The sequence below is a fragment of the Tamandua tetradactyla genome, chromosome 2 (genome assembly GCF_023851605.1).
Source record: "Tamandua tetradactyla isolate mTamTet1 chromosome 2, mTamTet1.pri, whole genome shotgun sequence".
NCBI classification, from domain to species: Eukaryota; Metazoa; Chordata; class Mammalia; order Pilosa; family Myrmecophagidae; genus Tamandua; species Tamandua tetradactyla.
The window spans coordinates 203,275,223-203,290,857 of record NC_135328.1 but is presented as its reverse complement, the minus strand read 5'-3'; the positions used below and the strand labels follow the sequence as shown (position 1 = coordinate 203,290,857).

General features: G+C 36.5%; 1 protein-coding gene across 3 annotated transcripts in view; it reads left to right on the top strand.

The window, feature by feature from the left end:
- KDM1A (lysine demethylase 1A) overlaps positions 1-15,635 on the top strand; it is an 89,843-nt gene that overhangs the window by 63,298 nt on the left and 10,910 nt on the right. For all 3 annotated transcript variants that reach the window (XM_077150901.1, XM_077150900.1, XM_077150903.1), the window contains 5 exons: positions 9,517-9,659; positions 10,042-10,132; positions 11,426-11,560; positions 12,382-12,455; positions 13,297-13,408. In XM_077150901.1, the coding sequence (XP_077007016.1) occupies positions 9,517-9,659; positions 10,042-10,132; positions 11,426-11,560; positions 12,382-12,455; positions 13,297-13,408 (555 nt within the window). The remainder of the gene's footprint in view (positions 1-9,516; positions 9,660-10,041; positions 10,133-11,425; positions 11,561-12,381; positions 12,456-13,296; positions 13,409-15,635) is intronic.

The window sequence follows — 15,635 nt, the reverse complement described above, 5'->3', positions numbered from 1 at the left end:
TAAATGATAGTACTTACCCACATGCTTAGGTAGGTTACCTTAAATTATCTGTTGAACAGCAGCATAGGGGTTTCCTATACTTAGCACAGTAGTAGCATGAAAATGATGTTTGATATAGGGGTGTGAGAGTAGTTTAAAAAATGTAATAAGTTTAGATTGTGTAAACCAGTCCTAATTTTTTGGACAGAGGCAATTAGTGATGCTTTAATTAGGGTAATACTCAGTAGGGATGGGTGAAATTCAAAAGCAGAAGTTTTTTCATTTCCCCTATCAGTATGAGGGAGTCTGCAAATATAAGCACATTGTTAATATCTTTATATTTTGAGGAAAGGAATGTTTGCTATGTAAATGACAATTTGTCTATTGTTACTAGAAACAGTAAGATCCCAACTCATGAATTTTGTGAGATAATAGATCTCAAGGAATATCCTCATTTAGCCCTATCTACCCTTAGGCTTTATGAGGATAATGTCAGTCTGGGAATGCTTTGGTTCCCATTCTCAGCATCTTGGACCTTAAATTTCCTTCAGGGGCCCACGTGGGGAAGACTTCTTGGCAGAATAAACAACAGAATGAGATAGAGAAAAAAAGGATGAAGTAGAAATGAACAATTCCATAAATTTCTGTTACTCTGCAAAGCTCTGTAAAGGATATGCAAATGAATAAGATGGTCCCTACTATATAAAGATCCTGCAATCTTAATGGGACCTGCACACAAATAACTCTTTTATTTCCCCAGCTTTTTATTCTGCAAATTTTCAAGCACACAAAATTAAAGTACAAGTTGCTATGAAAGAGCCAAAGGAGTGAATGAGTCTGGGAGTGGGGAGAGGCAAAGGTGAGGGACATTTGGAAGGAAGGAGAACATCTGTGAAGGACAGGTTAGGACTTAACATGGGGTTGTAGAAGAGAGACGTGTGGGAAGCAGAGGAAGGTTTAAGTCTAATCAAAGAGGTCTATAAAAAGAGGATGGGTAATATCAGTGAGCATAGGATGATAGAAAGCTAAAGTTTCAGATGGGGCTGTACTGTGGAAGATGTTTCTTGGCTAGGCTGATTTGTGGATTGGGACTTTTCAGATTTGACATGATCAGACAGGTATTTTGGTAGCTAGGCAGTGACAGTGTAGAGAATTAAATTGAAGAGGCGAAGCCGCCAAAGAGGGTATGGTAATCCACAAGAAGTAAGGGAGTACAAAACTAAAGACCATCACTAACCATTGAGGGACCATCTTTTTCTTTAAACTTTTCGTGAATGTAGGTCAGGTTTATTATTCTTTCTAACAATAAAAGAAATCTTTTTTTCTTAGTAGAAACATACAGAGAAATTGTCTGCCTTTTTGGTATTAGATGAGCTTTAACATATTTTTCTTTTATTGTTTGTTTCTAAACAGTATACTAGTACTACCCACAGGTGTGGCCTGCAACCACCGGTTCATGACCTGTTGATTACCAGTGTGAGATGAGGAAGTTTGTGTCAGGTTGTAAATAAAGTCCATCTTCAGATGACTTTTTAAAAAAAATTTTTTTTTTTTTTTGCTGGGAAGGCTTTCTCCATGAAGGAAGCAGTACTTTGATTTAACATTCCGGTGCAAGCTTTTTATCTCTTCAGGACCAGCCTTTTGAGTAACACTGCAATAAATAGTTGTTAAGCTGGTATGCCTGTTTTTCAGCATTTTGTATGCAGGGTTATTTTTCCAAATGAGATTTTGGTGGTGGTCTTAAATTTGGTAATTGTCATTCAACTCTGATCCTATATATATAGGTTTTCTAAATTGGTATTTTGTATTTGGTCCAGTAGCAAAGTGGGAAAGAGATTTCTTTGCAGCTTTGAGTCCTCTTTACCTTAAGTTAGTTTGTCAAACATAAGGCATGTTAATATTTATTTTCCTGACCCAAATAGTCTGTCTTAGAGCAGGAATGGGCAACTATTGACCAATATAAAGTCTTTGTGTTGTAGGACACATACTAAGAGTTTATAGCTCCAATAATTTCTGTTTGTAATTGAAAATATGTTTCATGGCTTTGGAAATCTAAAGGAGTAAGTAGTTTGTTTCATCCCCCCATTTTTCAGGGGAAGAAACTAAAACTCATAAGGTCAGTATAGTCAATAAGTTGAAGAGCTATGATCCATTGTCTGGTGTTCCAACTCAAATTCCTGTACTTGTTCTGCTTCACCTCATCCATATTTTAGGAGGTGGGGGGTAGGAGTAAGTATGTATAATTCATTCTGTCTGTGTGCCTTTATCACCCTGAGTCTCCTTCTCAAAGAGCTTTCTTTAGTAGTTACTCTAAGGAGCCACCAAGGCACCCCTAGAGTGAAAAGGCTCTCTGAACCATTGGTTTTTCTTTAGTAAACTGTTGAATGAAATGGGGTTGTATTCCTGCATTCTTTGTGGAAAGCCTCAGTGGAAAAGAGACTGATTTGATAGCTCTCTTTTTATTAACACTGCATAGAAGTTAACTGTACCTTCTTGTACAACGAGTACAGTAATTCCAAGGTGTATTATCTTAAGAATATGTCACCATACCAGCCATTTTGCTTATACTGGGAAAAAATCATTTGGCAAATGTTTTTTGTTTTATTTTCTTGATCACAATCACAAGGATCTCTGAAAGTACCTTTTTTTTCCTTCCTTTCTAGTCTAACACAGGCAGCTAGAATGTTGAGCTTCTGTGTTTTGTATTTGACACAGGGAAAGTTTATTTTGTGGCTCCGGAGGACTAGAACAAGGGTTCCCTGTTAGGTTCTAGTTAAGATATACCTATAAATAGTTTTTCCATTTTAAGATCAGTCATCCTTTAAGCCTAAAACACAATCGGAGTTAATATAGCAGCTGCCCTTGGATTGTGCAGTGATGAAGTTATATACTGGACTATGAATATAAATTATGTACTGAATACAACTGAACTATCCTGTAATCAGCTTTGACTGAAGAAGGAGAAGGTTGCAAAATGGGGTGTTTCATATTTCAGGTAGAATCACCAGTGAGGGCACTAGAAAAATGGATTGGAGGGACATTATTCTGAATGTTTTCTGCATCTCTTGTACACTAGATAGTTAACACAGTAGTTTTGGAATCTATTTCTCTTGAAAAATGAAAAAATATCTTAATCAAATTCCTGCAGTGTTGTAGCATTTTACGTTACAAGGTATTTGCTCTCCTTTTTTTTTTTTAATTTTTTTATTTTTAAATTTTTAAAAAAAAATATGACAAAGAAACAAATATTCTTAACATATGATCATTCCGTTCTACATATGTAATCAGTAATTCTCAATATCATCACATAGGTGCATATTCATTATCATGACCATTTCTTAGAACATTTGCATCAATTCAGAAAAAGAAATAAAAAGACAACAGAAAAAGAAAAAGAAATTATACATACCTTACCCCTTTCCCCTCCCTTTCATTGATCACTAGCATTTCAAACTACATTTATTTTAACATTTGTTCCCCTTATTATTTATTTTTATTCCATATGTTCCACATGTCTGTTGTGGAACATCAGACACAAGGTTTTCACAATCACACAGTCACATTGTGAAAGCTATATCGTTACACAATCATTATCAAGAAACATGGCTACTGGAACACAGCTCTACATTTTCAGGCAGTTCCCTCCAGCCTCTCCATTTCCTCTTGGATAACAAGTGATATCTACTTAAAGCGTAAGAATAACCTCCAGGATAACCCCTCGACTCAGTTTGGAATCTCTCAGCCATTGACACTTTGTCTCATTTCACTCTTCCCCCTTTTGGTCGATAAGGTTTTCTCAGTCACCCGATGCTGAGTCTCAGCTCATTCTAGGGGTTTTCTCAATCTCTTGATGCTGAGTCTCAGCTCATTCTAGGATTTCTGTCCCACGTTGCCAGGAAGGTCCACACCCCTGGGAGTCATGTCCCACGTAGACGGGGAAGGTGGTGAGTTTGCTTGTTGTGTTGGCTGGAGAGAGAAGCCATGTCTGAGCAACAAAAGAGGCTCTCTTGAGGGTGACTCTTGGGCCTCATTTTAAGTAGGCTTGACCTATCCTTTGTGGGGTTAAGTTTCATATGAACAAACCCCAAGACTGGGGGCTCAGCCAATAGCTTTGGTTGTCCATACTGCTTGTGTATTTGCTCTCCTTTTGAATTTGTGTGTGTGTCATGTTACCAAGTGAGACCCAAAGGCTCAGTAATAATTACTATTATATACTGAGATTGTGATTTTCTTAGGAATGGCTCAACTGTTAAAAGGAAGGAAGACAATACATGGAAGATAATGGGTACCAGGTCTTTTACAAAGATCACTCATTAAATATAGGTATTCTCAGGACCTGTCATAAGCTTAGCAAGTTTTCAGATACATGAAAGTGGTGGTGCTTAGGTTATTTTGAGTTCATGGACCTGTTGGCCTTTTCAGTTTTAATCTTCCTTTGAAGAAACATCAATATTTTTAAGGCAGTCTTCCTCTACCTTTAAAAATTATGACCGTTTTTATAAATGTCAGTCTCAAGCCTTCCTTTGATGTTACTGATTTTTTTTTTTTTTGCATGTTTAGGCATTGGGAATCAAACCCGGGTCTCTGGCATGGCAGGCGAGAATTCCACTGTGGCCTGCCCTCCTGAAATTTTAAAATGGATTTTTTTCTCTCAAATATACAGTTATAATACTGACTTGGCTTTTCCAAACTATATTAATTTGTTTAACACAAAATTTCTTAGCCTTTTTTTTAAGTGTTAAAAAAAAAAGGATTATTTTAACACTAAAAACTGAGAGTGAAAATGAACATTGGTGTGTTGCATTGTGTATGCTTTCTGCACTGCTTTAAGGAAACCAGTTATTCGCATCCCATAAAAGAGACCTTATGAGTTAATAAGAAGAGGGTGGGAGCAACAGTCTCCATTTACATAATCACATTGAATTTCATAGCTGTATCTCATTTCCCTTGACTTTTGGAAATCTGAAATAGAGATTCTTTAGATGGAACCCTTAAAACTCTTATGCCCCTTGTGGCTATGTATCCAGTGTATGGGTAGATGAGTAATAAAATAAAGACAAAAATAATGGGAGGGGGATAAAGGGTAAGGGATGTTTGGGTTTTTTTTTTCTATTTCTTTTTTTGGAGTAATGAAAATGTTCTAAAATTGACTGTGCTGATGAATGCACCACTGTGTGATGAAACTGTGAGCCATTGATTGTGTACTTTGGATGGGTTTTATGGTATGTGAATATATCAATAAAATAGCATTTTTTAAAAAAGGAAAAAAAAACCCTCTGTGAGGCTTTCTTTACCAAAGGAACTAATCTTTTTTTCTCCAACTTCTCTGAAGACGTGAAAATAAATATTCTGTTTTACCATAATTATAAAAGTGCCCAGTGGCATGGGAATGAGGGTGGTAGAGATTGACTCGGGCCTGTGTTGGCCTGATTTGGCCACTAAAGCTTTTTTCTATGTGTTACTCTACTCTCCCTGAGAATTTCTCTTAACTAGCTAAATCTCATTACTTTCTGTACCAAGAACATTACTGAACTTAATTCTTTTTTGCAAGAGAACTTAGAAAGGCTGGAAGTGAGATAGATGTGCACCATTTTGAAGATCTGAAGACCTTGTGATGGTAGAATGCAACCTGAGTAGAACTAAGCAGAGATGTCCTTCCTTTGAGACTACTTCTTGCAGCCTTGTGGACCTTGTTCAGAAGGTTGCTTGGCTCTCCCTAAATTTATTCTGCATGAGCTATACATACAAGTTGCCCTTCCCCCCACCATGTTCTGGGATGTTCCATATAGTCTGAAGGAGCAAAACAATCAGGATTGAACCCATTTAGAACAGTGAGACCCATCACATTCTCTTAGCCTTGAAGGAAGCATTCGCCTGGAGCCTCATGAGAGAAATCACTTTGAAAAGTCATAATCAAAATCTGTTTAAGGCAATATACTTTTTGTTTGAGCCATTGATGGAAGGCTGTATTATTGGTCCTTTAACCCCAAAAACTGCTTCTTAGCTATGTCATTATATAGAAAGACACCTGTCTTCTAAAATGGTGCTTAATACTTTGTAGTCATTTGCCAAGTTCCTTTCTCAGGATGCAATTTAAGGATCTAGAATGGTCAGATAAAATTGAAATTATTTTGACAATGTTTAGATATTGACAATTTCAACTCCTTTATGCCATTTTCTTAACTGTTTGTAGAATTAATAGAACCAAGGTGGTCTCACCAAGGGGAATGAAATGACCTGAGACCCAGGTATTTAGGAAGTGCTTAGGGTAGTCATTTGCTAAGTTCTTTTCACTGTCAGGGTATATCAAATAGAATATTTTTAATTAGCATGATTTTATAAAGGGATTTAACATTTAAGCATGTCAAAGAGACATTTTGGTTTTTTCCTAGTCAGTACTGGTTTACTAAGTATTTTATTAACTGTTTTCAAATATTCCTTTAATTTCCAAGTGGAATTTAAACATTGATGGGAAAAATCTAGGTCTCAAAACTATCTTTAGTCTCACCTTGAACACTCTTCTGATTGCTTACCTGGGTAGATAATGGTCGTGTCCTGGTTGCTGATTTTTTCTCATAATTTGTAATAATAATGGTAATAATAATTTCAAAGGCTTGAGTTAGAGTGGTGTACAGGATATGCAGTCCTGTCATCCTGATGTCAATCAAATGTGGCAGTTATCTTCTGGTTTTGTTTTTGTTTGAATTTTTTGTTGTCAATGTTCAGTGTTTTCCTTTCTTTTTTAATTTAGTTTTGCTTTATTCCTTAGTGCTTTCTGAACCCTCTCCCTCCCTCTCGCCCTACCCTTTTTTAAACTGCTTTTCTTTTGGCCATTTCTTTGCCTTTCCCATTTTGGTCTCTATACAGTCTGTTCCTTGTTTCTCTGGTGGTTGCAGCTTCTGAGCTAATAGAATGCTTCTGTCATGCTGTGTGTTTAAAGCCTTGATTTTTACTGCTATCGTACAAAACTAAACTTGACATGGCTTTTGGGCTGTTATTTACAGTTTATTTCTCTCTCTGCTGCACTGGTTAAAAGGACACTGTCAAGGTATTTTTTCATAATTTTTCAAATCATTTTCCTCACTGTTTACAATAACCCATTAAAAGCGTAAAACTTAAATCTTTCCCTTCCAAGGATCCTTTCCATCATACATTCACACTGGTTTGTTGTTGTAGAGTTGCACCTATATGTTGGGCTGGTGCCATTTGAGTTTTTGTCATTGAAAGCGCATGTAAAAACATCAGTTTTTTGGTGGGGCGGTTTGGGTGGACTGAAGGGGAAAGTAATGAATCAAGTGGGCTGCTCAGCAAACAGAGGGAGGAAACAAAAGGTCAAATTTGGTCCCTCTAACCTTGACAGTGTCCCTTTAAATATTTCTCTACCATATACCCTAGGCCCCAGTTACTGAGCCTGAGTGCTGCATACTTTTTCAGTATGAACTCTATGTGACTGTCACCCTAGCTGCAAAGATTAAAGCTTTGTCTGCAGCAAGTTATCCAGTTGACACTGGAAGAGCTTTAATCTACACCATTAGCACACTTGTGGATTAGCACACTGCCCTATTGCAGAGTCATATGTGATCTAGTCCCTGTTGCTTCAATAGCATCCTCTTGCCAGGCATTTTAGAAACCACACAAAGAAATATGTATCACCTTTTTGTATCCCAGGAAAAGCAGTGATGCGCATTGCATCTATGATCGATTACTTACCCTTTCTCTTTGGAAACTATGTAATTTGAGATCTTATAACTAGGTAGATTTCATGTTGAAAATGTAATTGCTTCTTTTTCAAAAGGAGCACCAAATTTAGAGCTTTTAGAACCATCTTTTGTAGCATCATTGCAGGAATTACACTAGAAATAGCAAGTAAAAGTGAGCAACATTTCAACACTGCTTTAAACTGTTCTGTGTGTGGACATCACATCAGTGAGGAAAAGTAACTTAAGAGAAAATAAATGAAATTTCTGATGAGTGTCTTGTCCATCAGCTCTGATAGCTGTGTAATCAGAACCAGTAGGGATATCACCAGGAGCTCTTTTCTTTGGCCCTGGGAGTTGAATGGGTATGTCAGGGTGTGTTGGGCCACCAAGTCCTAGATACCATCCTTATATATAAATAGCACTGAGCATCCAAAGCCTGATTCTCTGCCTCATTTTTCAGTATAAACAAGAAGATGCTTAGAGATTTATGTTTTCTTTAGGCTAAGGTGACTAATTCATAAAGATATCCTGCTCTGTTGCCCATGTGATCTTTTAGAACTTGATGCTTTAAATGTGATTTTGATTGAATTAGTTGTGATATATGTCATAGTTTCAGTAGCAAAGATGAGCTGTGATCTTTTCTCTTTCTTCTTTGGGTATAGATTATACCTCTCACCAACTTCTTTTTGCTCCATTATAGCTCATCTTGTGTGAAGGGGCAGAAGCCAGTTCTTTGAAATAGGCTGTTTCACTGGGGAGGGCAAAAATTAAGGAGTTTTAAAAGAAATGTAGAATCTTACTGTAGTGATTTCTTCTACACAGTCATTTACCACTGATTGTGAAATATTACTCCAGAGTCTTAGTGATTATTAGAACTTACTTTAATGTTTTATTTTTCTTGTTATGAATTTTAGGTTGACTATGAAGTGAAATTCCATATTTTGTATCCCTTTTCCCAATTGATGACCAGCTTATTAAGGCATGTGAATTTTGGCAAAAGTTGCTTGCCTTAGACATGTTTTTTTCTTCTCTTGCTTTTGCCATGAATTCAGCGATAGAACTGCAGATACGGCTTACTTTGAGGCTGAATTAAGCAGTAGCAGAGAGCTGTGTGTTAGCATGGCTTAGGAGCATGGTCTTGCAGCTTGATGAACTGCTTTGCAATCTGTTCCCTTCATCCACACCAGTGAGGATCCAGACCTTCTGGCACCTCTGTTACTCATAGTCTCTCATAAGAGCTTTGGACATTCAATTCTGAACTTTGGTGCTACAAAACATTGATCTGCAAAAGAATAAAGGTGCTAGAGTGTCCTTATTAATAGCTGTGAATTTCAGTTCTCTCTTCCCAACTCACACCTGAAATTCTGTCATCTTTGAGCAGAAGCAGATACCTTGGGCTTCTTATTTCCTCATCCTGCCCTTATCCTGGAAGGTCATCAGGTGTGTTGACATAGTTTTTGTTCTCTGGGACTTTTCCAGCGTGTTGTTTGCATGTCAGCCCAGATCAACTCAGTGCATGTCAGCTCCAGTGCACCTTCAGTTCCATGTATCTTCTGTCAGCACCCAGTGTGACTCCTGTGGCTAAATAATATAGGTGGAGTCCTAGTTCTGAGGGCAAAGGTGGAAGAGTAGGAAAAAATGAGGGCCAAAACATTTCATATCTCATTTAAATGGAATTGACCACTTCATAGAAAAGAAAATTTGAATCATTTTCCTTGAAGGTTTCCCCTTTGAGGTACATTTTTTTGACCTTTTTAAACTATAGATCATTTGTATTTTCATGGATTGTTATTCTTAGTCTTATAAGGACCAACTCTGCTATACTTCGGATTTTCAGGTTCCTAAAGAGAAAGATGAAATGGTAGAGCAAGAATTTAACCGGTTGCTAGAAGCTACATCTTATCTTAGCCATCAACTAGACTTCAATGTCCTCAATAATAAGCCTGTGTCACTTGGCCAGGCATTGGAAGTTGTCATACAGTAAGTATTTTGATACTGATTATTATGGAGTGAGTTCCATGTAGAGATTTGATTTGTTACTGTGTTTTAGGTTTTGTAGCCAGTCTGTTTGAGATAATTTTCACTTATTTTCATATGTGATAGTTAAATCCATAAGTAAAAACTTTTAAAATAATTACATGATCCCTAAGTCGCATTTCAATCCTATAATTCATTGTTTTTACAGGATGATAGTGTATGTAACATAGCCTAGAAAATAATTTGTCACCAGTCAACTTTCTTGTTCTAAAGTGTTAGAAGTCTCAGTGGGTCTTGATGCCCTGGAGTGTTTTTGATGGGCACTTGCAAGTTCTTGTGCTGCAAAGCTTGCAGAGTGGCCAGAGCTGCGTATTGTTTCTCTTAGGTTACAAGAAAAGCACGTCAAAGATGAACAGATTGAGCATTGGAAGAAGATAGTAAAAACTCAGGAAGAATTGAAAGAACTTCTTAATAAGGTAAAATTCTATATTTTCTTCATAGCTGAAACTTCAATGGGGGAGAAAGCCTTTACTTTAGAAATTTCAAAAGCATTTCTGTTTTATTTATCTCCCTGGAAGAGATTATTTTTAAGCTGGGGTTTGTTATTTTTAAGAAAATAATGACTAGCAAAAGGTTCTGTTTTATCTGTCAGTCTTTCAATGTGGCATATTGATAAATTATTGCCAGGTGAAACTTCTGTGTCACAGAGATTCCCTTTGACTGGTTTTGATACTGGGCCAGCACTCTTTTCTTGAAGAGTACTTGCTGGGATCAAATTCCCACAATTGAAGATAAGGGATTAGCAGCTAGTTCATTGCCATAATTATTTCCTTTGAGGTACCAACATCCCCCCACCTCCATTCCCCAATTTGGTAAGTCTCTTGATTGTGCTTCTCTACCACTACCTTCCAGAGCCCTGAGCTCTAGACTGTGAAAACCCAACCATTTGTTCCACATCATCCTGTCAGCTGCCAACAAAGCATGAAGTAAGGCAACCCCTGGGGGTGGGCTCTGTAATACGAACTCAGGGTACCTCTTATAGCTAAATTTTTGCCTCATTATCTATATATTTCTGCCTCATTTCTTTATCCTTTTATATGGAGAGATCTCTTGCACACCTTTTTTATGGATAGTGGTAAGGATCCATAAAACTACTGGAGAACTACCAACTGGTAGGATCTCTGTGGGGCCATAGTCTCATGCTTTACCTGTCACCCTAGTCATGTGTTAGTACCTTCAGAATCCTGAAAGAAAAAAAAAACCACAGCAACATTAGGAATGCTTGCAAGATTCTTTGTGTGATGATTTGACCTTTTGCATATTTAGAAATCAAATAATCACGGTTTGTTTTTCCTGGAATTTAATACTTTTTTTTTTAATTAATGGGTCATACTTTACTTTTCCATTTGATTTGCAAGACAGCCAATTGTATTTATCTGATATTGATGTGATACTTCTGTGTTAGGCCATATAGAATTTTTTCCTTTTTCTAAAATGGCGGGATTATAGAGGCAGTATTTAAGAATTCTGAGGACCTACCATTGTAGCCCTAGTTTGTTATGATAGCATTTTTTTTTTTGCATGGGCGGACACCGGGAATCAAACCCAGGTCTCTGGCATGGCAGGCAAGAATTCTGCCACTGAGCCACTGTTGCACTGCCCTGATATGATATCATTTTGGGGGAGGAGCCAAAACTAAAGGCATATGTGATTTGGAGATGAATTAAATTGCCATCTGGAATGATAAATTTGTATTTTTTCCCTCTTAGATGGTAAATTTGAAAGAGAAAATTAAAGAACTCCATCAGCAGTACAAGGAGGCATCTGAAGTGAAGCCACCCAGAGATATCACTGCTGAATTCTTAGTGAAGAGCAAACACAGGGATCTGACTGCCCTGTGCAAGGTGTAGTATATGTACTTGACAGATTTTAATGGGAATCCTAAGAGTGGTATAGATCTGGGAAATGAAAAAGAGCCACTGGCCAATCACATGTACCTGTAGTGGATTAAATCAGAAGAGTGGCTGGAAAATTACCAACTGGCAGGATCTCTGTGGGGCCCAGAGTCTCAGACTTGGCCACCTTAGTGAAGAGGAGTCATGGGGACTTAATGGGTTAGTTTAATTTGAGCTCTGCTTTTACTGCAAAATTCCTATTCTGTTTCCACATTTTGTGAAGACTTCCCTTTAGTTTATTTAAATCTCAGCTCAGCACTCTATCTTGCAGTTTATCCCTGGCAGTTTTGAATAATGGTAATGATCATGGACTTTAGAGTCATTTGGAGTCAAAATGTCTGGTTTAAATCCTCAACTCTTTATCTACTAGCTATGTGATCTTGGACTACTTAATTACTTCATCTATAACATGGTGTTAAGTGAGGAAAAATTAAAATTATGTATCTAAAGTGCTTATCCTAGTGCTAGGGCTATGGCAAACGCTTAGGAAATGGTAGTTGGTATTATTTTTCATCCTTGCTTTGTAGCACACTAGTATGTTTCTTCTTTTGTTTTCTCCTCCTGCAGTCATCTCCACATTACCTTACTCTAGGATCATAATTGTAATTCATTTCCTAGAACAAAAATCCCTGAGCCCTGGCCCCAACCTCAAATCATGCCACATTTCCTAGATACAACCTGAGTAGGAAATAAGATCCAGACCTATACCTCATGGTATAAATAACAAGGTGGATATCTGATCCATCTTGATAAATGAAATTCACTTTCAGGAATATGATGAATTAGCTGAAACACAAGGAAAACTAGAAGAAAAACTTCAAGAATTAGAAGCCAATCCCCCAAGGTAAGGAGAACAATTAGTTGGCAGGATAACTTTTACTTTTTTTTCTGTGTTGATATTAGAAGGAAAATTATAAAATACAGTGGACTTTTATTTATGCTTAATGAGTGGATTTTTGTAAGTTCAGTGAATGGATTTTCAATTATTTAATGAATTGAAAATATCTGTGAACATAGTTATCTGTGAAAACATGACTACTTACCAGATTTCTAAATCTTCCAGTCTTATATTTGAATGTCTTAACAATGTCCTAGATACCTAGTAGGCTGTTTTTGAAAGAATGGCTTACCCCGTAAGGTCTGATGTTTTAATAAAGATATAGTAGATGAAAATTGCCGCTTTTTTTGAGTAGGGTAGAGACTAGTGTTGCTTAGAATTTCCATAATTCTGGGGAGTGGGAAAGTATTACACTTAATTTCCATTGGATTTTTGACAGTGAATAGTTATATGCTGATCCCAAGCTCCATGTTTTATAAGACCTATATGTTGATTTACATTGTTCTCTGGTCAGGGGGATCCTACCCGTCTTACTTTATTTAAAATAAAAAACAAAACTCTTTACTACCAATAAGCTTTTTTATGCAAGATGGCTTAAGGTTTTAGTATTGTGGAGAAGTCTTTTATTTTAAACAAATGAGGCCTCGGAATTTGCTATATAGTAAACTTGGCACTGCTCTACATACTGGGAATATAGAGGTTAAGACAGATAAAGCCCTACTTTTTGACTTCATATTAGGCATATTCACAAACTAAGGTTCATGCCAGTTACTGAAATAATCCACATCACCTCATTCAGAATAGTTGAAATCTGTCTTTTAATAACTCTGTGCCCATTATTTTGCAGTGACGTATATCTTTCGTCAAGAGACAGACAAATACTTGATTGGCATTTTGCAAATCTTGAATTTGCTAATGCCACGCCTCTCTCTACCCTCTCTCTTAAACATTGGGATCAGGTAAAATTTTATCATTTATTTTGCTACGTGTGTCTTTGAGAAGGCTCTTAAGAGAAACTGTTAATTTGTGCATGTGTTTTTAAACAGCTTTATTGGAGAGAATTTACATTCAATGAAATTCACCTATTTTAAGTGAACAGATTGATATTTTGCCAAATGTATATATCATTATGAGCCACCACCACACTCAAGACAACAATATTTTCCTCCATCATCTCGCTTGCCCTTTTGCTCATACATCTCTGCCCTTGGCCCTGGGGAACCACTGTTTGCTTTTCTGTCATTATATATCATATAGTATACAGCCTTTCATGTATTGCTTCTTTCATTTAACATTAAGTTTTTGAGATTCGTCAGTGATGTTGCGTGTTAGCAGTGGTTTGTTCCTTTCTATTGCTTTGTTGTATTCCATTATATAGATATACCATGGAGTTTAGCTATTCACCAGTGCATTGATGGACATTTGGGTTGTTTCCATATAGTGGCTTTATGAATGAACTCACTATGAATAGTCATGTCTTTCTCTTGTGTAAATATAGAGTGAAATTATTGGGTCTAATGGAAAGTACATGTTTAACTTTTTAAGAAACTTCCAAACTGTTTTCCAAATTTCTGTATACCCATCAGCAATGTGTAAAGGTTCCAGTTATTCCACATACTCACCAATACTTGGTAATGCCAGTTTTTAAAATTTTAGCCATTCTACTGGGTACGTAGTAGTATTTCATTGTGTTTTTAATGTGCATTTCCCTGATAACTAGTGATTTGGAGCATCTTTTTCATCTTCTTTTTTGTCATTTATCTGTCTTTGGTGAAGTGCGTGTTCAAATCTTTTGCCTATTTTAAAAATCTAGTTGTCTTATTGTTGAGTTGTAAGGTTCTTTAAGCTTTTTATATTCTGAATAGAAGTACTTTGGTCAGATATATGTTTTGTCCTTATTTTCTTCCTGTCTACAGCTTGTCTTTTCATTTTCTAAATAGTATGTTTCAAAGAGCAAAAGTTTTTCATTTTTATGAAATCCTACCTATGAATTTCTTTCGTGGTTTGTGCTTTTTGTGTCCTGAAAAATCTTTGTCTCACCCGCAAAGATTTTTTTCCAGTGTTTCCTTCCAGAAATTTTATGGATTTAGCTCTTATGTTTAGGACTGCAATCCATTCTGAGTTGATTTTTGTGCATGGTGAGAGGTGAAGGGTAGGAACCCTTTTTTCCATATGTATCTAATTATTTCAGCACCATTGTTTTTCCTTTTTTTTTATATTTTTATTGACAGATCTTCACACACATACAGTCCATACATGGTGTACAATCACTGGCTCACAATAACATCACCTAGTTGTGTATTTATCACCATGATCATTTTTAAAAGATTTGCATCGCTCCAGAAAAAGAAATAAAAATATTGAAAAAAGCTCATACATCCCATATGCCTTACCCCTCCCTCTCAGTGACCACTAATATTTCAGTCTACCCAATTTATTTTACCCTTATCCCCCATAATATTTATTCATTATTTTTATCCATACTTTTTTTACTCATCTGTCCATACCCTGATGAAAGGAGCATCAGACACAAGGTTCTCACAATCACACAAGTCATTGTAAAAGCTGTATCGTTATATAATCGTGTTCAAGTATCAAAGCTACTGGAACACAGCACATTATCAAGTACTTCCCTCCAGCCACTCCAATACACCACACCACCCTTCTTAATTTGTCTTGGCACCTTTGTTGAGAAACACTTGACCATGTAGGTATGAGTCTTTTTTTGGTGGTTCTTTTTTGTTCCTTCTGTCTGTTGTCCATATGCCAATATCACAGTTTTGATTATTGTTTTATAGTAAGTCTTAATAAAATCAGTTAGTGTAAGCTCTGACTTTGCTGTTTTGAGATTGTTTTGATTATTCTAGGTCTTGTATTTCCATTAAAATTTTAGAATTTGTCAATTTCTACTAAAAGTGCCTTCTGGGATTTTGATTGGGACTGCATTGAATCTATAGATCAATTTAGGGCAAATTGCTATCTTATTTTGCATCTTAACAATCCTTGAACATAGTATATTTCTCCATTTATTTAGATTTTCTTTATCTTAGTAATATTTTATAGTGTTCAGTGTACAGAGGTCTTACATATCTTTCATAAAATCTTTGGTGTAAAATCACAGGGCTTTTGGATATTGAATAGATCAACCTCTAAATATGAGATTTTGATCAGGCTTAAGACTGTATG